The sequence below is a fragment of the Carya illinoinensis genome, chromosome 1, assembly GCF_018687715.1.
Source record: "Carya illinoinensis cultivar Pawnee chromosome 1, C.illinoinensisPawnee_v1, whole genome shotgun sequence".
Lineage (NCBI taxonomy): Eukaryota > Viridiplantae > Streptophyta > Magnoliopsida > Fagales > Juglandaceae > Carya > Carya illinoinensis.
The window spans coordinates 36,125,706-36,151,379 of NC_056752.1; the positions used below are offsets into that span (position 1 = coordinate 36,125,706).

The 25,674-nt window shown below is 38.2% G+C and overlaps 1 protein-coding gene and 2 pseudogenes across 3 annotated transcripts; 2 read left to right on the forward strand and 1 right to left on the reverse strand.

The window, feature by feature from the left end:
• Positions 1-11,673: 11,673 nt before the first annotated feature.
• LOC122293381 lies at positions 11,674-13,484 on the forward strand (annotated as a pseudogene).
• Positions 13,485-13,579: 95 nt separating this feature from the next.
• LOC122316373 lies at positions 13,580-14,713 on the forward strand (annotated as a pseudogene).
• Positions 14,714-18,721: 4,008 nt separating this feature from the next.
• On the reverse strand, positions 18,722-25,402 carry LOC122316380 (ankyrin repeat domain-containing protein 13C-like). Of its 3 annotated transcripts, none has more exons than XM_043132908.1 (4): positions 25,205-25,402; positions 24,754-24,885; positions 22,779-24,484; positions 18,722-19,518 (listed from the first exon to the last, which is right to left on the reverse strand). In XM_043132908.1, the coding sequence occupies exons 3-4, from the start codon at positions 24,393-24,395 to the stop codon at positions 19,177-19,179; spliced, it is 1,959 nt and encodes a 652-aa protein (XP_042988842.1). In that variant the 5' UTR covers positions 24,396-24,484; positions 24,754-24,885; positions 25,205-25,402; the 3' UTR covers positions 18,722-19,176. The 3 variants fall into 3 exon arrangements, with proteins under 3 accessions (XP_042988842.1, XP_042988848.1, XP_042988838.1); XM_043132914.1 differs by having other exon boundaries at positions 24,754-24,975; XM_043132904.1 differs by having other exon boundaries at positions 24,754-25,402.
• Between the last annotated feature and the right edge of the window lie 272 nt (positions 25,403-25,674).

Here is a 25,674-nt window from a genome sequence, read left to right on the forward strand (position 1 = left end):
CGGCCGTCGGTGCTATTTATGTCAAACCGATGTCGGTCGGTTCGGCAGCGGTTCACCCCCCTAAAAACCGCTGAACCGGCCGACTATTTATATTTATATATTTTTTTAAAATATACTTATTTAAACGGCGCCGTTTCACTCATTTAAGTGAAACGGCGCCGTTTAAAGCCCGTTTATTGCATCACCTATTACCTAATGAAACGGTAACGGCGCCGTTTCAATCTAGGGTTAAGAACTAACCCTTTTGCTTTCAGACTCTCTCGAGTCTCACTTGCATTTCTTCTTCCCTTTGCATTGTTCAAGCCGCTTCTCCCTCACGCAGTCCCCCTCATCCTCACGGCTCACAGTCACCTCACCGGCCCACTCACTCTCACGGTCTCACTCTCCAGCGACGAGCGGCGCACCTCACGGCTCCGTCGGCTCACGTTCCTCACGGAGTGCACCGCCGCACCTCACCGGCTCGCCGTTCACCCTCACGGTAAGAATACATTTTATTCTTTATTTTAATTTCAGTTTTTCTATTTTATATTTTGTAGTCCAGTTTAACAGAGTATTTTAATTTCTATTTATTATAACTACTCATATTAATTTTATTAATTTGTGTTTATATAAAATTATAATTCTAAGTTTCTAACATTTTAATTTGCACTGGACAGTGGACGGTTTGGCATTCTTTTTAATTTATTATGATATTATTTGAAACATTTGTTGTCTAAATAATTAATTGTATTTGGTTGTGAATTAAATTTTTAATATTGTGGAATGTGAGCCAGTGAGGTTATTTATCAAAAAAAAATCTGTGAGCGAGTGAGGTTGATGACTGATGAGTGATCCAAAATATAGATTAGAGTCTTAGACTTGTGATGTTTGCCATGTTGCAAACTAGCTGCTGTGTAATAGACAAATTGTGTTGGTTTTTTTTTTTTTTTTCGGTTTGTTTTAATTGTTGTGTAATGAGTCATGACGTGATGTATATGATTTTTCATATGGTAGATGGATTCTTCTTCAAGTCCAATTGATCTTGATTCGAACTCCCAAACAGTTAATTTGGAAGATACCCAAACACCTAGACCCCAAAGTGGCCCTAATAGTAGTAATTGTCCACGTCCTAAGAAACGGAAGGGAAAAGATCCGTCAATTGTTTGGGACCATTTTACAAAAGTTGAGGGTTGTGCGGTAGATGATCCTAAGGCCAAGTGTAATTATTGTGGCAAATTATATGCTTGCCACTCTAAGAGGAATGGAACTTCAACCATGCAAAATCATCTACCTTCATGTCCCAAGAATCCTCATAAACGTGGGCCATTGGATAAATACCAAAAAACATTGGTAGGTGAGGCAACTTCGGAGGGGGTTGGAGAGAGTGAGAGTGTCATAAGGAATCTTGTTACCCACAAATATAGTGAAGAGGCTGTGAGGTTGGCACTTGCGGAGATGGTAATTATTGATGAATTACCATTTAGATTTGTTGAAGGGCAAGGATTTAAGAAGATTGTTTGGTTGCTTGAACCTAGATTTAAGGTGCCATGTCGAGTAACGGTTGCAAGAGATTGTATGAAACTTTTTTCATCTGAAAAGGCCAAACTTAAGAAGTTGTTTAAGGATGGGGGAATGAGGATTTCATTAACTACCGATACGTGGACATCGGTACAAAATCTGAATTATATGTGCCTAACTGCTCATTTCGTTGATAATGATTGGAAATTGCAAAAGAAAATCATTAATTTTTGCTTAATCCCTAATCATCGAGGGGATACTATTGGAAAATATATTGAATCATGTCTTCTTCATTGGGGTATTGATAAGATATTTACTGTTACTGTTGATAATGCTAGCTCAAATGATACTGCAATTTCATATTTGAGGCATTTTTTGACGGGGAATGTGTTGGGGGGAAAGTATATGCACATGAGATGTTGTGCTCATATTCTAAACCTTGTCGTGAATGAGGGTCTTAAGGAGTGTAATGATGCCATTACAATGGTTAGAAATGCGGTTAGATATGTGCGCTCCTCCCCTGCACGGTTAGAGAAGTTTAAGAGATCTGCAGAAAAGGAGAAAATTGATAGTAAAAAAATGTTGTCCCTTGATGTGCAAACCCGATGGAATTCAACTTACATAATGTTGGAGGCGGCTGAAAAATTTGAGAAGGCTTTCAGGCGGATGGAGAGTGAGGATCACAATTTTCTCTCTTACTTTAAGGATGGAAACATTGGGCCTCCTAGAGTTGAGGAGTGGGAGACAGTACGGGTATTTGTAAAATTTTTGAAAATGTTTTATGATGCCACTTGTAGATTTTCTGGGTCTTTGTATGTCACGGCAAATACCAGTTTTTTGGAGATTTGTATGCTTCAAAAAGAGTTGGTTAGGCTGAGTGAAAGTGATAATAATTGTTTGATGAATATGGCCGTGAGCATGAGAATTAAATATGATAAATATTGGGGTTCATTGGATAGGATGAACTTGATGTTGTTGATTGCAGTTGTGCTTGATCCACGTAGTAAGTTGGGGCTTCTTACTTTCCACCTGAAAAAAATTCATGATGAGTGTCGGGCTGAGGAGTTGGTGTTGAATGTGAGACAGTTATTATCAGATTTGTATGCGGAGTATAATGATGCTTTCAGTTCTAGCTCGATTAACTCGACTGAACATGTTCCCCCTCTGCCATCTACATCCACAAAAGTTAGTGAAGACAATCATGAGTCACAATTTTTTGCTGAGTGGTTGCTAGCATCGAGTGCCTCTGGATCTACATCTGCCAAAACAGAGATTGACCGGTATTTTTCAGATGGTTGTGAGGCATTCATCCAATCTTTTGACTTGTTAAATTGGTGGAAAGTTAATGAGCCTAATTATCCTATTCTTGCGAGGATTGCACGAGACTTATTGCCGATGCCTGTTTCCACGGTTGCATCAGAATCAGCATTTAGTACGGGATGTCGTGTACTTGATCCTTTCCGGAGTTCATTGGCTCCGAGAACTGTTGAGACACTTATTTGTACTCAGAATTTGTTGCGACATTCATCAACCCCAATTGATATTCGAGAGGCCATGGATAATGTTGAAAGCTTTGTGGTAGAATCTGGTAATGTTTTTCTCATTCAATTTAGTATTTACATATTCATTTACTTTTATAATTTAATTTAAATTCTTTTTCATTATCATAATTTATTAATATTGATTATTTGATGTTTTTCTATATAGAGTTAGGAGAATCGTGCATCACAACTATTGATGACTGAAGAGTCGAATACTGCATTGGACATCTATTTGGAATCTTGAAGACTTGAAGAATGAAGATTGCTCTCTTATTTTAAGACAATTTGGAATCTATATTTGGAACAATTGTTGCTTATTTGCTTAAGACAATTTGGTTTTGTTTGTAATGTGTATTAAACATTTAGTGGAGTTTTTTATTTATTTGCTTTTAGTTAAGTAGTAAGTATATAAGTAGTATTAGTAGTTAGTTATTAGTTACTAGTAGTATAAATGACATTAAAATAAAAATGAAATTAGATATTTAAATTTAATTTTAAAATTTTAGCAAATAAAAGCCCACAAATGTTGATGATCTTAACTACTGAATTGAGCCCAAAAAGAGGATGGATTGGGCTTTAAAAAGGCCCAAAAGGTCCGGCCCAAACCGCATAGAACCGACCAACCGGCCGTGAACCGGCCGGCAAGCGGTCCGGCCGGTTTTATCCCCTTACACGGTCGGTTTCGACCGGTTTCTATGACTTTGTAAGGTCGGCCGGTCGGTTTCGGTTCCTCGAATAAACCGAACCGTATGGTCGGTTTTTCACCCCTAATTTAAACCCGACCGAGTCCTATCCATTTCCCGAACATTACCCTGATTCATCCATAAGAATTCAGTTCAACTTTTATATATTTATACATGGTAATGAATATATTTGAACACACAAAATTAGGGATAATATGAGCAGATTCATTACAGAAAAGGAAAAAAAAAAAAGGGAAAAAGGGACAATCAAATCAAAAGAATAACTCTTTGCTGAATAAGAAAATATTTACAAAAGCACAAACCTCTCATACGTCAGTAACTACAGCCTACGGCTATACCCTCAACAATAACTCTTGAAAGAGCAAATACATTTATGTAACACACCCTAAATGTTTGATGGAAATACATAGGTAATAGCTAATTTTGAAAGAAGCACCTACGTATGAAGAAGAATAGAAAAATAAGAGAGAATAAGAAAAAAGTTCTATAACATTTAAGAATCACCTTACAATACTCTGCCTTCAATACATATACCGTCAAGCGACCATAACAAAAGTAAGCAATAGAGGCCACAGGCGAGTTCAAATAAAATTGTAAATAAAAAATTCGAAAGCAAAAAAAAAAAAAATAATACATAAGTCCAAATGTAAAGCAAACTAGACCCTAAGGAACCAACTCCTGGCCTATTAGAAATAACTGAGTCTAATAAAAAAATCGAGATGACACTTGAGGTTGTGAAGCTCATCAAGCCCAACCCATCTTGCAAGCATATGCAACTTCAATTTATCTTCCTTGACCAATTAACAAGAGTTAGCCCACACATACTCTTATCCCCCTTCCTTTGTCTTGAAGCTTCACTCTACAGCCTCTCTTTTCTTTATGAACCCTAGATCTAAGCTTATGACAAATCCCCCTCTCTTTAAAACACCTTACCCACAAGGTTGGGAAACATCTCCTTCAACTATAAATAGGTCTCCCAGGTAGCGTCATCGGCCTCTTGCCCCTGCCAACGAACTAGTAGCTCTACCTTCATGCGATTTCTAGCCTTGGTCATTCGGCATGCCAAGACCTTTTCTGGTTCTGGTTTAAGGATCCCATGGTCATCAACGGGTGGTAGCACATAGATTGTTGTGATCGTGGTACCCAATTTTTTCTTGAGCTGTGACATGTGGAAAGTTGGATGGATCTTGGATGTAGCTAGGAGATCAAGTCGGCATACCGCTTTCCTCACCCTTTGTATCACCTAAAAGGCCCACAGAATTGAGGGGCCAACTTGAGGTTGCATTGGTGGGCTACGGTGGTTTGTTGGTACAGTTGGAGCCTTAGGTAGACCTAATCTTCCGCTGTAGATTTTTTTATCTTTTCCCTTCAAGTCTGCATATTTCTTCATGCGATTTTAGGCTTTGTGCAGGTTGTGACGGTGCAGCTTGGATATCTGGTTTCAGATCGTACTAGGTATATAGTTTAGGAGTCTAGAGGGGGTACCCGTAAAGGCCTAAAATGGTATAAGCTTAGTTGACCTTGTGGGGTGGAATTGTACCACCATTCTGTTAGTGATACCCATAAGGATCAGTCCCTCAGCCTATCCTCTGTGAAGCATCTTAGGTAGTTCTCTAGGTTTTGTTCACTGCTTTTGTTTCTCCATCAGTTTGGGGGTGGTAGGCTGTACTAAGAGATATATGGATTCATTGTAGTGTAAATAGCTCTTGTTAAAAGTGGCCAGTGAAAATGTTGTCTTGGTCAGATACTATGGAAAGAGGCAGTCCATGTAACTTTAAAATATCCGTAGGAAGCGTTCAATCACATTTATGGTTGTGTAAGGGTATCTGAAAGGGGGAAAATGACTATATTTAGTGAGCTTATTGATCACCACTCAGAGATAGGTCACAACCCTTGATAACTTGCTTCACATATTTTTTTGAGTCCTGGCCAATAAAAGTCCTTCTTGACCCTTTATATCAATTTGTCATCTTCCGAGTGTCCCCCCCCCCTCCAAGTGTCCCGCCCCTCTCCCCGACGGCTACTATGTGCCAACTCTAACAACATATTTTTGAACTCTCTATTTTGGGAAATATACAAGTTATTTCTGTACAAGAGTAACTTAGCCCTCATAGAATAATCTTTGCTCAACTTGTTTTCTTGGTAGAGCATAATGAGAACTTGCATCTATGGGTTAGTGGAGTATGTTGCCTTTAGGTCTCTATCCAATTCATAGTTGGGAATGTGATTAACATTAGTGTGTTCTCTTTTTCCTATCCCTTTCTTGACAGTGCATTAGCAGCCTTATTGACAGGCCCACTTTTGTACTCAACTACAAGTTCATACCTCATTAGCTTCAAGATCCACTTTTGTTGCATAGGAGTTTCCTCTTTTTTATATATTAGGTATGTGAGACTTTGTTGATTTGTTTTGACCACAAAGGTTTGTACGAAGAGATACGGTCTCTACTTAAGTACAATTGAAACAAGAGCAAAAGTTCTTTTTCATAGGTTGACATTATCAAGGACCTTCCCTTTAGGGCTTGGCTATATAAAGCTATAGGTCTGCCTTGCTGCATCAATATTGCCCCTACTGCAGTGCCTGAAGCATCACATTCAATAATGAATTATATAGAAAAATTTGGTAGGGCCAAAACTGGGAGGCATGTGATAGCTTCCTTCAGTTGATAAAATGCAATCTTACCCTTTTCACTCCACTCGAAGTTGTATTCTCTTTTACCATCATTGTCAAAGGGGATGCAATCCTCCCATAACCCTTGATAAGCTTGCGGTAGTTCCTTGTTAAATCCTAGAATCTCCTCAATACCTTTAGGGAATTAGGAAATGGTCATTTCTTCATGGCTAGCAACTTGTATGAGTTGACTCTAACTCCTTGAGTAGAAATCAAGTAGCCCTAGTAGGCAATCTCACTGTGCCCAAAGTGACACTTGGACTACTTGGCATATAATTGGTGGTGTCTTAGAGTCTCTAGGGCTACTTGTAAATGTTTTACATGTTTTGATTCAATTTTACTATACACTAGAATATCATTAAAAAACTAATATGAATCTCCTCAAGTAGGGTCAAAACACCTCATTCATAAGGTTTTGGAAGTTAGCCCAAAGGGCATAACTAGGAATTTGTAGTGTTCCTCAAGGGTCATAAATGCAGTTTTGCATACATTAGAAGGCTTAACCTGAATCTGATGGTATCCTAACCTTAAAATCTAGCTTTTGATAAAATAACAGTCCTATGTAACTCATCAATTAGCTCCTCCACCTTAGATTAGGAAATTTATTCTTAATGGTGACATTATTAAGCCCCATGTAGTCCACACATAGCATCCATATTCCATCAGCCTTTCTAACCAACACCACTAGGGAAGAGTAGAGACTTTAGCTAGGTTGTATAACCCCCGAGGCTAACATCTCTTGAACTATCTTTCTATTTCATAATTTTAAAAATATAGGATTTTATTTTCAACTTTTGGTTCATTACCCAACTCTCATTCTAAAACTTGCAAAATCACCTCTTTCTATAACTTGTTAAATTTTTTAATGGAACCCTCCTCAATCAATTGTAAAGCTGCCAATCCCTACATTTCCATTGACTTGCCATTGTAACAAAACTTCATAGTTAGTTTATGAAAAACCCATAAAACATGCCCTAATTCTTGAAGCCACTAGATTCCCAACACCATATCACATCCCACCAAAACTAGTATATGCACATCAACTCTAAATGTAATTCTTTGGATTTTGACTCTAACCTCATTGCACTTCCCTTCACTAGGGATCAATTCTCCATTGGCTACCCTCATCTTGACCTTTTTAGCACAATTCAGGAGTAATTTGACTTTATCCACCATAATTGGGTCTAGAAAATTGTGGGTTGACCTTGTATCCACCAGGATGGTCACCTATTAAACCCAAAATTTTCTTATTACCCTCATGGTCTTTGGGTTATGAGAACTTGTCAAAGCATGAAAGGATTTCCTTGGTCATCACTCACTTCTATTGCCCTTGCCTCCTCCACCTTCTCGATTGGGACCACTTCTTGGCTAAGGCCTGCCTCTTTTCCCATCAAAACCTCTTCTAGGAGATAGAGTTTTGAGTTTTGACATTTATGCCCAAAGCTCCACTTAGCATCATAGTAATAACAAAGCTCCTTATCACTCATTTCCTTCATCTTGTGTTGGCTAATTTTTTGAATTTATATATTAGGCTTAGGTATACTATTACTTGTCTCTCCCATAAGACCTATTGCTTTTCTTGGATAGGTTTACATTTATATTTTCCTCTTATATTTTTGCTAGACTATAGGTAGATGTCAAGTTGGATGGATTAAACATCCTAATAGGTAGCCTAATGTTATCATGTAGCCCACTGAGGAAGCAACTCAATTTACAAGTGTCAAATAGTCCCCTCAATCTATTAGATAATACTTCAAATCGAGCCTTGTACAGTAGCATTTTTTTCTCAACCTAGTAAGGGTCTCCATAGGGTCATAGTAGGCATTTGGTCCAAATTTGACCAACAAAGCCTTAATCAATGAATCCCAATAAGTCATTTTCCCCAACTCCTCTAGGTCTTGGAACCATATTAGGGCTCTACCCTTTATGTGAAATGATGCTAATCTTATGTGATGTTGTGGTAGAGTGTTATGGAATGCAAAAAACTGGTATACTTTGTAGATCCAGCTAGATTTTCATTATGGAAAACTGGAAAATACAAGCGCACAGTTTTGGCTTACACTTTACACACATATCTTTGGTTAATTTCCTCCTCCCTTATGTGGACATTTGAAGAGGATCCATTTGTGATTGCAATTATGATTTTCTCTCTGCAGCTTCACTGTTAAAGCTACCAACTATTGTACAATGGAACATATATGCCTTTTCTGAGCTAACATTTCGGTTTCTAAGTTTTGATATTGAGATCCTCTTGTTTTTTAGGGCAATGAGCCCATTTTGTAACTGATTTAACCTAATGCCCTCTACCATGGAATGTATGCAACAAGCATAAAGACTGGTGTGTGATGCTCCCAAACTCCACTTAGAATTTGATGGAGATTGAAACGTCAAGACATGCAACACAAGCTTACATACCCTCATTTATGATAGATATTTTTAACATACATTGTACCAAAATAACTAAATCCTAAAAGAATTTTCATTTCGTTCATACTTAACCAAAATCATTATTTTTCCATACAAGTCTTTATCACAAAATAAACATTATACTGGAGTGAGAACTCCTTAGTTACAGACTTAATGAAACCTAAACTATACGGCAAGCTGCTCATGAAACATGGTTATTAATGCCATAACAACATTAGAAAACTGGAGTATCGTCTCTAGTAGCTCTTTTATGCTTGTCCCCGATCTACTTCACCTCATCCAATCTGGGGTACGGTGCTTCATTGATTCCTAATACAATTTCTACCATTCTGGGGGATGGTAGTTGAGACTGCTACGGTGAGATTTTTCAATCTCAACAAGTTATAAGTTTAAGCTACTAATAGTATATCAAGCATGCACAATAAGAAACATGGCATATATGCATGAAATACATGGACTTGCTTTTGCAAAAACATAACTTTAATGACATCAGAGCTTTTCATACTTCATGACATGCTTGCTTTCATAAATAATTTCATTCATTTTTATTTTGAAGTTACAGAAAAATGGACGCTTCACGATTCCCCATAGACCGTGTACTCTTGTTGGTACCACATCACATCATAAGTTCATATACCAACTATGAGTACATCATCAAAGGTTACCTCATGGTAGTTCGAATTAACCATTTCCATGAGTCTTAGCAATACCCACTAGTGTTAAGTGCCTTCCGGAACCTTTTGGTTCCATTCAAAGTCTTGTTGGCTATTCTTGTCAACCTTGGAGACTCCACTCAGTTTTATTCACTCCATAGTGGACATAAGTGTTCCACTAAGATAATCATCCATCCTAATATTAAGAGTCGTGACAAAACATAACATTTCATGCTTGACTCTTTTAACGATAGACTTGTATGCTCCCTGACATGTGTTCTAGATTTATGACAGATATTCATGTTTGATACACATGACAATATGGCATGGCATAAACATTGAGAATATAACAAACATATAATCATAACATAGTTCACTTGCATGAATTTTATCATCTTACACACTATAATAAACTACAAGTATGTTAGAAACTAACTTACAAATTTTTCAAAGCATAAAAGTAGAGCAGGTTGCAGTTAGAGATATTCTGGGGTTAGGAAGTCTCATTTATCTTAGAAAAACTAAATTTACAAATCCTAGAGTAGTGTTTGCAAAATTGCCCCTTAAACTTGAAAATTTTACAAACAAACCTCTAAACTTTCAATAGTTACAAATAGGCCTCAAATTTTACAAAACTTTATAAAGCTCATGTGTTTTCCATTCTAAGTCCATTTATGTACTTAGAATTGATAAAAACATATATCTAATATGAAAACCCTTCCATGGCCAAAACTTAAACCCTATTTTCACTTGATGTATTTTTGGTACTCCTTGCATACTATTTATGCTATAATTTCAATTTAACATATGACCAACTCATAATTCCCAGTTTAGTGACATGTTAAGACACCATTGATACAATTATCATATGGTCATATACTTGTCAAGTGAAGCAAACAACTCAAAATATAAAAAATCATGGAACCCGAACCATAGTATGACATCTCTAGCATTTCTCTTGAAAATGACTTCAAAAACCTTAATAAATCACCAATCCTATCTTCTATAATGCTACGCACTCATTCCTAGTTTGATAATATATAACACTAAGTAATAAAATTCAAGATAAAAATAGATAGAAATCGGTTTTGTGCCATAAACCCTAAACCGATTCTTACATGCTTTGTTATAGGCTATCTTGACTTGATCCTTAGGTAGCATGCAAGTTTTCATGAACTAAATCATTCATACACTTCATATCCATGTCCTACTTATGACTTAGCATCATTTTACAACATATCACAACAAACTTCATCATTAAACAAGCAATATGCCAAGATCCTCAAAACTTGCATCAAACCATATATTCTTGCATGCTCATCAAAACCAACCTAAAGCCCTAATTACAGGGCTCAAAATACAACTCAAAACATAAATTCAACTCTCATTAGCAAGAGTTTATAGGATCCAATCATTAATCCAATTTTCTAGAGTTCAAAGAATAAACTTAAATAAAGGACTTCATGCTTAAAGATTTTGGTTTTCATAACCCTCGTGGAGCATGCAAACTTTTCTAATAAAATCGCTTGTGCAAATCAACCAAAAGATTTTCACTCCAAAAAAGTACTAACATCATTAGGATCAAAACATCTAAGACCAGTACAACACCTCAACACAAAATTCCCACGGCATACAAAGCATGCTAGCCGAAACATCACTTCCATACTTTCAGTATTCAACCACCAAAACTTTAAGGAAAAATGATCCAACACTCCACTAACAAGATCATAACTTGAGGTAACATAGAATAGAAGATATGAGGTTTGAGAATTAGACTTACAAAATACCAAGATGATGCCTGAGGCCGTGAAGCCCAACAAGCCTAACCTATCTTGCAAGCAGATACAACTTCTGTTTTCCTTTGACCAATTGACAAGAGTTAGCCCACGTGTACTTAGATCCCCATTCCTCTTTCCTATGTCTCGAGGCTTCACTCCACAGCCTCTCTTCTCCATACAAACAAATTTATGCTTGTCACAATTTCCAAAACCTAAATTGACCAGCCATAGGATGGACTGAGTGCTTGGCATCACCAATTAGAACGACAGTTCTCCTCTTAATCCAAGAAAATATGTTTCTAACAAGCTTGACTTAGGATGAGTAACCTATCAATTGTCGAGCACTTAAGTGGTACAAAGTGCTAGTGCACAATTGATTGGTTCATGTGCATATTTTAAAAATATGCGTAAGCACTAAAATTCTTTAAAATACAAAATACATTAAAAAAAAAAAAACAGTAAGACCGTGATAATTACTCTATTAACTCAATTTGTAGAGTGGCAATTAAGTAATCAACTAATTATTTAAATTTATATAATAATTTTGTGGTTTTCTAAATATACACATTTATGATATTTCATCAACATAATCAAATTATGGAGATTCGGAGTTCATTTCGAGCATAGCTGCATTGCTTAGTGGGTATGCAGCGGAAGTTCTAGAATGTTTTAAACGGTTAAATTCTGAGGAAGCAAAGGGTGTTTCAATGGAGCTTTTGAATGAAGTCCTGCCCTCTGTTTTCTATGTGATGCAGAACTGTGAGTTTGATGCAACATTTAGTATAGTGCAATTTCTCTCGTCTTATGTTGGCACTATGAAAAGCCTTTCTCCGTTGAGGGAGAAGCAGCTGCTTCATGTTGGTCAGATACTAGAGGTGATCCGGACCCATATTCGCTACGATCATGCATAACGCCACAATCTTGAGATATTGGATAAAATTGGGAGGGAGGAGGAAGATAGGGTGGCTGAGTTTAGGAAGGATTTGCTTGTGCTGCTTCGCAGTGTGAGTCGCGTGGCTCCTGATGTCACTCAGATATTTATCAGAAACTCATTAGCTGGTGCTGTTGCATCTTCACCTGACAGGAATGTTGAAGATGTGGAAGCTGCACTCTATCTTTTCTATGCTCTAGGAGAGTCAATAAGTGATGAGTCAATCCGAACTGGAAGTGGGCTTTTGAGTGAGTTGGTTCCAATGCTTTTATCTACAAGGTTTCCTTGCCATTCTAATAGGCTCGTTGCGCTTGTGTATCTTGAGACAGTAACAAGGTTTATGAAGTTTATTCAGGAAAACACCCAATATATTCCTATGGTTATGGCTGCCTTTCTTGATGAAAGCGGTATACATCATCCAAACATCAATGTGAGCAGAATGGCAAGTTATCTGTTCATGAGGGTTGTAAAATTGCTGAAAGTGAAGCTCGTGCGCTTTTATAGAAACTATTTTGCAGGCAATAGAATCTTTATTTCTTACTCTTCTGCTTTTTATTAGTTTATGTTTTCTGTTAAGGATTTGTTACGTATGATTCCGCTTTGTATCTCCCTCTCATGAGGTTTGATTATTTTGCTATTCATTATTCCTTTTCTCTTTCCATCTTCCTATTTTTTTCATGATTTAATTTTCAGAGCCTCCAAGATACAGTTGCTCGATTTACAAGTATGGAATATGCAGCAAAAGATCTTCCGGGATCTGAAGATGGCAGTCACATTTTCGAGGTATTCATTCGTCCTTGAGGTTCTTCTTTAGTTTGCATCTGTGCATGTGTGAGTATGAAGTAATCATTCATTATAGAGGTTGCCGGTGCCTTGTTTTGCTCTTATTTGTACATCAACTCTTAACAGGCAATTAGTTTATTGATTGGGATGGAAGATGTACCGCTGGAAAAGCAATCTGATTATCTCTCTGCATTGCTCACTCCCCTTTGTCAACAGGTTATAATTCAATCTGATCTATCAATGGGATTCGTTATCCTCCCCTTCCCTTCCTCCCAAATTCTTTGTTCATTTAAAATTTTGAACCAACCAAGGTTTGATAAATATTCTTTTGACAAAATCATCCTTCAATATAGGTTGATACATTGGTCAAGCATGCAAAGTTATCATCTTCCGAAGAGGGTCCTGCAAAAGCTGGTATTATCCAGCAAATAATCATGGCAATTAAACTCTCTCTCAGCAAGGTTCTTTTCCAACCTTTTGACCGTTTAATATTTAAATAATATATATAAAAAAAAAGATAAACTGATATAATAAAAATTAATATATAAAATAAAAAAAATAAATTTTAATAATATATTTTAAAAGATAAAATTTAAATAGTTGGAGTGCTCTTATATATCTATCATGCATAATCACAATTACTACTGCTTGTTCGTACGTAATTAAATCATGTAACTTAACTTGTTTAACAATTACGTTCATGCTAGAGAAGTAGCTAGCTAGTCATGATCCAGTCCGAGCATACCTATGTACGTACGTTATTGATTATTTGGACTGAGAATTACAACTCTCTCTCTCTCTCCCTCTCTCTCTCTCTGGTAATTCCAATCTGGAAAAAGGCTTCGGCGAAGCTGTACGTGGTTCAATGCAAGCTATGAATTCCGCGTGGGCTTTCATAACCAGTTGGTTCACACCCACCTCTCTCTTCCTCCTCCTCAACCTCACCATCGCCACCATCGTTCTAAGCTCCCGTACGTTTTGGCTCTCAGAGAAGACCAGAACATGAGCAGCAACTCGATCGAGTCCCGTCCTTTCTCGCCCGAGTCAAGTCCTTCAACTTCTCCCTCCACAAGTTTGACCAACCCAACACAGACCCAGTCGCCGATCACTTTCTCCAACCCACGGACCCCGAGCACGTCAACACCCCGTGCCCCGTTCCGGATCGTCCTCCGCCCCAAATCGCCCGGTCTCCTTCCTTGTTGGAACGCCTCAAGTCCATCAACCTCTCCTCTCTCTACCGATCCGACTCATCCGCCAGTGAAAGCGAAGTTCATCATCCTACGGATCTGAACTCGGACGCTGATCATTTGGTGAAGCGGAGCAAGTCGAACAAGAGTGTCGGAGCTCCGGAAAGGCCGGTGGAGAAGATAAAGAAGTCTGCGAGGAGAAATCGCCGGTGGGAAAAGCTAAGCTATGTGCATTCCAAAGGCCAAGGTTGGCCGACACTCTTCATCTTGAAAGGCTACCACAGGCTGGCGTAATTAAGCCTACATTGAGTTTCTCTTTGACCCAATCAATCATCTCTACAGAATCTTTATTTTATTTTATTTTATTTTTTTGCACTTTATTACATGACTTCTCTATGGCCATACTTCTTCTTTTTTGTTTTTTACAGAGAAGTTAAATGTAATCATGTTATGTTAGAAGTTAAAATTTGAACAATTATATTCTTGCATCTTGAATGGAAGGGAAAAGAGCTAAGTCACCACAACCTTTTTTAAGTGATCTAGATGAATTGGTTTTACCTACTTTACATCTTCTAATATTGTAAAACAGAAACACCACCTAAAAGGAGCATCATGCCATCATTCAGTCCCTTTTTATCCCCTAACATCAATGATTGTTCTCACACCACCAACTTGTCAGAGTCTCATTCCATGAAAGCAGAAACAGCATCAAGAGAACAAGAGAAGGGAGAAAAGAAGATGCCTGCCCATCCCTTGCTGTGATTAGAAACAGTGAATAAAATTGAACAAACAGTGAAAAGTTGGGCATTCTCTCCCTTCTGTTTCACCCATTTCACCTCACTAATGAGTGCCGAGGCAAAAGCAAAAGGAAAGCAACCCTTAGTGGAGGAGGCAAGAAGCATGATTGTACACCCTCCCACATCCATCTTTTTCCAACCTAAAAACCATTCACAACCCCACATCCCAAAGAGGGCCATTCCACTCTCTTATATGCAAAGCAAACCATAATCATTAGGAGATAACCCACATATTAACATAAAAAAATTCTTATCCCTCTCATCATGCTTTCACCATTTCATTTGTTTGTTCTGATGCCAATCCAAAACCCACATAGCTCCAAGGCCCCGTCATGGTTTCAATAAGTAGAAACGGTAGGGAGAGGTAGAGCTTTTTTGTTTGTACTCCTGGCGGCGTCGGCGCAGAACAGGTGCACTGCTTTAGTGTGCTCTTGCTATGTACCATCAAGGAGTTTGGACAACAGGGGTGAAGAAAGCAACATAAGCAGCAATAGCAACAACAACAAGAAGCAATCACCTGCAGAAAAGAAAGATGGGGTCATGGAAAAGCTTCATAATTATGAATTACAACTTCAAAATAAAAGCAATGGGAGCAGCTACTGTAGGAGAAGTGGGACTAATGGGCCTCAAATTGAACGCCCTACACTCAAGAGTAATCTCAAGAAAGGAACAACAGTGGGTGTGGGTGATAATCAACAAAGGATAGAAAAGAGGAAAGTTAGTTGGCCGGATGCTCATGGCAAAGATATTGCTCATGTCCAAGAATTTGAACCAAGGTAAACCATCCCCACCCACTTTCCTTTCATGATGGGCTTCTTTCTGTTAGATTATTACAATTATGTGAAAATTGTTAGGACAAACAACATATCAACAACAAATTCAGCGGGTGTTTAGTCAGAGTTAAAAGCAGATGGAAAAAACTAGTCGAATAGAGCAAACCTTTTCTAGACTAAATATGGGACAATAAGAGAAATTATTTACTGGTAAGCTAGTAACTGTTATGGTGAAAGATAAGGAAGCTTTGGAACCAAAACCCACCATCACAAATCTGTATTGAAAGCTTAGGTTGACGACAATTTACATACTAGCCTTTTAGCTTGACCGACTCTGCTATACTTCTCACTTTTCTTTTGTTTATAGTGTGTTAGAAGATGGGGAGCTTGAGGGAGTAAGGAACTCTTGTGTTTGTGCCATTCAATGAAACAAGGTGTCTAAGGTACGATGCCCTGCTTCACAATGATCACCTGTGCAAGTTTTTAAAAACTCCAATAAACATCAAGTGTATAAGTATATAAACCTCTGGATGATGCATGATTTTTCGTACCAGTATAATGACCATATGAGGAGCTGACCTAATAATATGATTATTTCAAAATGATTCTCATGCTCAAAAGGTATATCTCTTGCTGAACCATTTAAATCATGAATCCTCAAAAGTTATGAATGGGGAAGGTACTATGTACCATTGATGGGAGCCATTCAGGGGTGCATTAATGGGGAAAAAGAAACAGTGAGTCTTGATTGTCTAAACAAGTATATCAGAACTTGAGGCACCGTGTAGAAGTAATAAAACACAATATGTAGGGACTCAAATGACACTTGAGCTACAGCCGTGGCACCTATTTTTCTGTAGTCATCATATCTCGGAATAAAGAAATATGATAGATATAGTGCGAATAGCTTTCAGGAAGGTCACGCTGCTCCCCAATTGAAATCACAGCAATAAAAAATAAATGTATACACAAAATAATTCACTAAAATTAGTGCCATTCTGCATATGACCCGATGACATTTCAAATTAGTGCCATTCTTGGTTCTTAAAGGTTGCAGATGGGTGATTTTACTGTCTACTAGTTTCAACAAATATTCCTTATACACATCTTACATCATAAATTTATGGAATGTACATGAAACTTCATTACTGTAACACTTGTCACAAAGCATAACTCAGGCTTTGGCATAGGCAGCCATGCATACAGAATCTCGATACTAGCTAGCTGTTAGGCCAAGCTCAAAACACAAATCGTATGATGGCTGGATATCCAGATCCGGATCCGGTTGCACAACTCTAGATCGTAATACTAGGTCATTGTCTGATTGCATCCCTAGCTAGCACTGGCAGCATGGGCCACATATATACCTTCAAAACGTATACGTATGCATGCACATGTTATTTCTAGCAGATGTTTTATAAAATATGTATGGTCTTTCACCCACTTGTGAAAGACCATACATATTTTGCACCAACCAAAAAGGAAAAAAAAAAAAAAAAATCTCGCATTCATCATATTTCTGAGTGTTAGATCATGAGCTGCTATATCAAGCCGTTTCCTTCATATTCTTAACAACTATGAATTATGCATGAATTCACGAGTATCGCACATGATGACCTAGTAAAAAAGGGCAGCCTTCCTAAACGAAATAAATGTTGTTCATGAGAAATGAAACCAAGTAGCAGCAAAACCAATGCATTTATCCGGAGATTAAAATAGAATGTTCACGCCATTTTAAAGCCCACCAAACTGATTATATTCATAGAGAATGGAGAACACTGTGTGTGTGTATGTGTATGTGTATGTATATATAATACTAGTGAACTGACATGATTCTGTTTTCTCCTCTTTTTCAGGCAACGGCGGGGCTAGCTAGAGTACATTTTCTTTTTTTTGGGGGGGGGGGGGGGGGGGTGGGGACCAGCGGTGATACTTGTTAGAAAAATATAGTCATAAACTTGCGTGATGTATATTTTAATTCAACGGAAAATAGTGGGAAAATTAATTTTCTTTCAATGTTTTGTGGGTGCATGCAATGTTATATATGATCTAGTGTTTTGCTTTGTCAATGCATATAGGTCATTGGATCTGATAAGTTCTGTTTTCCTAAAATGGGAAAATTCTTGATGGATGTTTGTCCATGAAAATACCTCTCCAAGCTTATGAAATCCCTTGCTTCTTAATTATATACTTCTCCCATGAAGCTGTCTGCATTGAGCATTTAATTTTAATAGAAACATTGGATATGGCCATAAACTCAATTATACTTTTAAGGTGAATGCCCGGAAAGACAAGGAAGAACCAATATTCAAGATGAGCTAGTAAATCATGTATCTAGAGGTTGATCCAATGAGGAGATATATCAAGAAGAACCAATTGAAAACGTTTTCAGATGTACATGCCCATGATTGAAAGGAGCGTGCCGTCCGAAGATGTAGATTGCATTGCCATCAAGTGTATGGAGCGACTTGAAAGTGGTAAGAAAGGTTTGCAAATGAAGAAAGACACACGAAAGAGGAAGAAAAGACCTCGACCCAGAGTTCAGGCAAGGAAGAAAATAGATAGCTTTGGTTATTTATGGTGACAATTGAACCAACTTGGAATGCAAAAATAATATCTCCGAACTAATCATTGTGCCCGGTAGAAGCTTCTTGGCATATACGCGTTTGAATATTCATCACAAAGGTTATGCGTTATGCATCCTGATTTGTCATCATTCCAATTTTCTTAATTTTTTTTATTTAATTTTTAATTTACATATATAATTTCCCTTTTTAATATTCTCTATCCATATTAAAAAGAAAATTGAAAGAAAAATAAAAGTAGAACCCAATGCAAACATCTAACTTCAAAGATCAATCCCCACCGACAAGAATAATCTTTTATGGTTTCAAAAAAACCACCTGTCGAGAGTTGGTAACAAGAAGACACTACGGCTCAATAATGCTATCTCAGAAGAATGAAAGAATCGAAACCCCAATAAATGAACTGTTCATCTTGTTACAAATTCTTGATATTGACAGTAAAAATGAAAAAGAAAACCGGAAATTATAAAGGGTAATCTGCAGCTGTAAATGAAACCTCATACAAACTGGACTGGAGTGGACTGTTCATCCTCCCTGTGAGATTAAAGGTAAATCAGACAGTTGGATGAAAGTGAATCAAAGTAATCTAAATGGTGATAACACCCACCAACGACAAGCAATTGTTGCAAAAATCACAATTTTCGTTTCTATTTTCCACCCCCACAATAATAGTTTACTGGATTTTCCCTTTGACCAAAAGCGTGGATCGTAACTCTCCAAATAGAAAAGCAAGGCCCTACTTTTTCCCCTCACTATCATGAATTTATAGATTAATGAAACTATATGTCCTATCTGTATCTGCTGAGTTCCCTTAGTAAGATAAATTATCGTTTTACATTTGAAACCGTCTTCATTGCTTATGACTTTTTCCTTTCTTTGATTTGTTCTTCTCATGCATCTTCTTTTTCTTAGCTTCAGCAGTAATCCAACAGTAATCTTGGGGAATTGCAAATGGGTCTTGAATATTTTCTATCCTACTGCTAGAGCTGGCAGTGGATGAGCTAGGGCGTTGATAAGGGGCTTTTATCCACTGAAACCAAGATGAACTCGACGAATTCATCACTGCTGGGCTCTCTCGCCCTGCAGCAGAAGGGCTTGAAGGGGGCGTTGAGAACTCATCCAATGGCTGTAGTTCTTCGAACTTGGTAAAAGTAACCAGAACCCTAATAGTGGGAACCACTGGGATAGCAACCTGTATGCATAAATATAATTATTTTATCAAACAGTTGTTGAAGGAACAAAAGAAACACTATTAAAAAGAAAAAACAAGGACTACAAATCAATTCATGATTCAAAGAAAACCGCTTGGCCAGAACAGAATAGCATTCAAAACCAGAAAGAACAAGAAGAAAACATACCACAAAACAACAGAATACATTTTCCAACAAATGGAAAATCCATGATAAAATTGCATAACTTATCTAGACCAGAAAAGCCTTTAACTCTTTCACAAGTCGTTTCTAACCAGCATACAGTTATAGAAAGTTTCAGAACAAAAGCAATTTTTTTTTTTTTTTGGTTTTTCCACTTCTCTCCAATGGCACCTAGGCTTTGACTGAAGTTGTATGCAGGCTGCATTAGTGCAAGACTTGGAAATCTCTTTGTATCAACAATGCAATTTGACACATATCCAAGGTTTCTTTTACTGAATTTCTCCAAAAAGAGTTCGTAGAACAAGACAGTACGATTATCTGCACCAAGTAATGCACAAGAAGATTGCTTTCTTCATGCCTAGTAACATATGAATGCCAACAAGATTATGCCATAATACAAGGCATCGTTCAAAGAACATCCAAAACGTTTTCTAGATGCCATCTGACAGTAGATACTCTAGGTTGATAAGGGATAGAGTCCAGCACTTGAGATTGACCATAAAAAATATTTCACATGGAATGAGGATAGGATTACCATAAGACCTGCTGCTATAATCCATGTTGTGGAATTCATGGACCACAAAGAAACAAGATGTGGTTAAATGAGCCTATCATGATGAAATGGATCATTAGGAGTACCAGAAAGGATCAGATAAGAGCTTAGATCCATTTAAGAGTGGAGGTGGTTAGTGGCACCAATGTGGGAAAGATCATGGACAGTAATCCAACATGTTACAACCACATGCAATGAAGGCTGAGAAATGAGATAGTAAGAGAAAGCAACCCAATTCACAACGGAGTATTAGGGGCAGAGGGAGGCCTCAAGTAATATGGGCAGAAAGAAGATATGATCAATGGGGAGTTGAAAGAGAATGCGGTTAGGGATAAAACAAGCCAAAGCATAAGAGAATCAGATTATAAGACAGCACAATGATCATATATTTGCACAATTCAACCTTCCAAAAGTGGACTAGGCATAAGAATCAACTCCCACTAGCCAAAGCAAGGCAAAGCATAAAAGATTTGGCTCCAATTTTGTATAAATTAATAAGTGACAGAACAGTGGTAGTTGTTTTCCCGGGCAAATCGCTTGCCTCTTCCAAACTTCATGTTTTTAAAGAGTTCAGCCATTGTGGAAGCAACCCTAACATCCAATAAAAGAAAAGAAAAAAAAAAAAAAAAACGACTTTGAAGCGCAACCACTACACACTCCTCACTTCCTACTCTCAAAATTCTAATCAGAAACTTCATCAAAAAATTTGTTTTAAGAGCTAAATTAAAAGATTCGGCACATTGACGATGTTTTTCAATCAAACAATTATGCAGTTAATTTTAGGTTACAATTAGCCTGTATACAGGCTCCCAACAAGATATTCCTAAGTTCTAAACTCACCAAAGAAGGCTTATAACTAGACCAAATGACTGTGTCAAACTCAAAGCAGGACATTCTAGGTTTACTAGTCTGGGCACAGATTTTTACATCTAGGGCTGGATTTATGCATCATAACTAGACCAAATGGATGTGTCAAACTCAAAGCGGGACTTAACCTTGATTACCCGGATCAGTTCTATTGAAAATATCTTCAGAACGGAGCTACTAAACCTGGAAACTGTATAAACACATCCACTTAATAAGATGATAGGGCTTGAGTGTGTTGAAGGACTTTCTTTTAAAAATCCTTGCCCAGGCCCACTTAAATAATGTGGGTTCAAGGAGCAATTTGATACTAGACCGGTAACCAACCTGTTTGGTATCCTAACTGCGATCAGGTCAACCTACCAAAAATCATTCATTTCGTTTGGGTTTGGATTGGAGGAGGGCCCAGGTTGCATTTTTCCAGGTGTATTTATAACACAATGAAATTATTCTTTTTATTGGCACCAGGTGTTCGAGAACAGAGTCCAAACTAATCCCGGGGGTATACAGGCCCTCAGTAATGAGTTTCCCGCAAGTGCACCTCGGGTAATTCAAGGAGAAGATCCTCCTGTCTGATGGTCCCTAGAGATTGTTTGCAACCAAGAGGATTCGAACCTTAGACCTTGGAGGGAGCATACCACCAAGCCCAGGGCCTTCACCACTTGAGCCAACCCATAGGGGTTACACAATGAAATGATACCAACATAAAACAACTGAAACAGTCATCAAACTCAAAATAACATCAATCAGCACCCTTTATGATTGCCAATGGCCAAAATAATTCTAAAAATGAAAAATTTTGATGTCCTGTAAGAGATATAGCATATAAAGGCACAAACTCATTTTTTCCAACTTTTAAAGATGCAAAATTATTTGACCTGCAAAAACCAAGGCAGTCCAGTTTTATCTTGGCTTATTAGCTACCAAAATAGGAAAGCCCTGACAAAGGCAAAACTGATCCCATGCTCACCCTCAAATGAAAAAAATTATATTATCTATTTGTTTCATATGTATAGCCATTTCATTTTCAAGTAGTATTTTGATTGACGGTGTATTATTCAATAGATGACTGGTAGGTCTGAGATTACTAACAGTGAGATTTTGCTACACAAGTCAGAACACCATCAGGCCCAAAAACAAACTAAAGAAACAATTAGAAATCACTATGACCATCATGATAAAGACATTTTCAATCAAGATCTCAGCATAACACAACAATAAAGCTCGTGAACAGGTGAGCGACAGGGTATTAGATGGACTCCAAAAACTTTATTCCATACAATACTAGTAGAGTCAGAAACTTGCTACGCTCTTTGTAACAATAAATGCACTATGTGATCTCCTTTCCTAAGAAGTTCACGCACACACCGCTGCTCCTGGACACCCGGTGGCAATAAAAAAAAGTTCACACACACAATATCAGCATCCATATAGGTCATGAGATTGTTTAACTCATCCAGAAGGCTACTGCAAGACCAAACTTCAATAAAGAAGGTCAGATCTGAAACCCTAATGCAAAACAGTCCCTCCAAAGAGATCGATCCCTACCACAGTGAATAGCCTTGACACAATAGCTACAGCAGGGAGCAGATATACAAAAGCAGAAAAATTATTTTTCAGAGAAAAATACATGACCTAAGGTTATTGAAAGATGAAACATACCTTGACAGGAAAGGTTCCCATTGGAAGCTTGGTAGTAAGCAGTTCCCTCAAACGACGAATTGCCTTAACCTTATTTGCCAGAATGTCGAGCAATGGCAGCAATTCTTCAGTTTGTAGTGGAAAGTTTGGGGAAAGCCACAGAATAGGCCTCAATCCTTTCTTATACTCATTCTCGCGGACAGCATCCTTGTGGCGATTTCTGCTCTCAGAGCTCATAGAAGAAGATGTTTTGGTATCCCTCCCTCTACGGTGCTCATCCCCTCTTATGACAATCTCCACAGAGTGTCTTCCTGGTTTGGGCTGATTTCTGTTGGGAGAATCTCCCAGTAGATCACTCACCTTGTCATCTACACAGAGAGAATTTCTCGGTGGAACAGTCTTCTTTGGTGCTTCATTTTTTGAATCCCGTTTCCTCCATCCAGCAAACCATCCTTTCTTTTCCTGCTTAGATTCTCCATTTCTACAGCCATTCACATCTTCCACAGGAATCTCCCTGTGCTCGTAAGAACTATGGCGATGCCCAATAATCTCATCACCATTATCAGTAGCCGATTCTGATGTATCCAACTTAAGAGCAGCTTCAAGTTGTCTCCTCTCATCCTCCGTCAAAATGTCACTAAGCTCCTCACTATCTGTTTCATTTTCATTGCAAGATGAGAACAACTCATCGTCTGTCATAGCCCCTGGGACTCTCCTAGATTTGATGCTCACAACCACATTGTGCATGTCATATACCTTAGCCTTCCATGCACCCACCATTTCTGTTTTCTCCTGTCGTCTCCATGTTAATTGTGCCAAGAGAACTGCCTGAGTCACATCAATCCCGGGCCTGAATATATTAGTCTGAGACATTGCAGCCACTTCCTGTCGAACCTCTTCTTCAGTAGCTGGAGAACCAGCACCATCCAAAGCATTCATGATCTCTCTCTCCTTGTGTGAAATCATGCAAAGTGAACCAGGAGGAATCTTCCCATCCTCAGACCCATCGCCAAGGAAAATAATACTCTGATCTGACCGCTGAATCCTAAAACCATCGAACCCAGCCAAAGTCATGTCTGCCCTCAAATTCGCACCCCTCTTCCAAATTTTGTAAGTATCCGAAGGGGCAATCCTTGAAATAAAAGGAATCACAGAACTCTCGAAGTGGAATGTAATTTCCATATAGAAGTCCCTCATCCTTCGCATAGTTCCTATCAAGCGAGGCAACCGTCTACACCATTTTGCCCAGGCCAATGGCTGGTAGTGCCTAACTATTATCATGGCAATCCCTTCTTCTCTGTGGCATATCGCTTCCTGGAGCGCACTCCACCCTTGTTCATTCTGCAAGCTCCAATCTGCCCCAGCAACCATAAGCATTTCGGTTGCTGTCTCATCACCAAGCTTTACAGCCAAGTGAAGAGGGGTGTCACGGTTTGGAACATCTCGCCGATCGATCACAGCAGCGATTGCATCAGCTTTCTCTTCCTCGGCCAACGAAGCAGCCTCAGTGCGAATTTCGGCTGGGTTACAGAGGCGTGGGAGACCTGCGAGTATCCGCTTGAGACTGGCATAATCCTTCATGACAATGGCCTTGTGCACAGGGCTATGAGCATATTTTGAAATATCAATACCCGCCATGCCTCAGGGGTAGATATCGCCACCCAGACAAATACAAGCAATCAAATCTCCAATTCAATCATCCAACACTCGAATGCAATGAATGACCGCTGTTTAGGACATAGTATAACCACAATCAGCAACAACTCATCAATTCAGGGGAGTGAATTCAAACAAACGAAACAGACCCAGTTCACATTTAATAACCAAAATGAGAAATTCCTAGCAGTCTTCCCCAAGAATGGAGTTAGATCCAATTCAAATTACCCAAATGGAACAAGAGAACAGCATGTAAGACACGGTTGACACCTATCACAGACAGAAGAAAAGAATCCGGGGTGGGGCCAAAGCAAGGAACCAAGAGGCCAGGAAATCTCACCTTCTTCTTCTTCCACTTCTTCTTTTGCTTCTTCTGTTACCCTCCAAAAGACCAAGACCAAGATTACACACCCAAGGAACCTGAGGCACTCAACCCTACCACCTGTCGCTCTATCTCTCTCTCCCTCTCTCTCTGCAAGTTGAGAAAGAACAAAACATCCTTGTGATCCAATCCAGATCAGACAAATCCAGGAACATGCATGTGGGTGCTTGAAACAAAATTCTAAAATTTAAAAATAAAAATCAAGGGACAAAATAAGAGTGGAGGAATCTGATAAAGAAATGGAAAAAGGCAAAGAATCAAGAAAGCAACAAAAACCCCACCATGGAACCAAACCTCCCAAAAATTGTTTATATAGAAAGGGAATAAACAACAAAAGGGAATCAAAGCAAGGAATTGATACAAAATATGTTTTTTGGTACGAAGACACGAAATTTATCAGAGAATTTACCTCCTCTCTTTAGAGTTCAGAGTATATTAGAGAATGGCAAGTGTGATTGGAAGAGAAAGACTGTAGGAGAGATAGGAGGAGAGGCATCTTTCGTTCTCCCTTTTTTTTATTTTTATTTTTTTGTTTTCAAGTTTTTATCTTTTTGAACAAAGAAAGATAAGACACAGAAGAAAGAGAAAAGACAGAAGGTCGAAAACGGGAAGAGTCATGTGAGCCAGAAAAGTGGAAACTTTCTTTGAGGTTTCCTATTTTTATATTAATTAATGCGATTTAATTAGCTGCTAATTAATTATAATCAATCTGGTTTAATTACTCGGTTTGACTAAAGCGACTGTGAGGTACTGTTTTTTATTTTTCTTTTTTTATTTTCACAAAGAGAATTTATTTTAATTAATTCAAAAGAATCCAAAATTGGGAGCATTTCTTTAAGTTATAACTGCTGGAGCCTGAATTTTTTTCATTTTTGGAAG

Excerpts from the sequence above, each read along its gene's own strand:
- LOC122316380 (XM_043132908.1), bottom strand. The coding sequence starts at position 24,395 with ATGGCGGGTATTGATATTTCAAAATATGCTCATAGCCCTGTGCACAAG. Across the intron at positions 19,519-22,778 it reads TGGGAACCTTTCCTGTCAAG|GTTGCTATCCCAGTGGTTCC; the intron begins GTATGTTTCATC and ends TTATGCATACAG.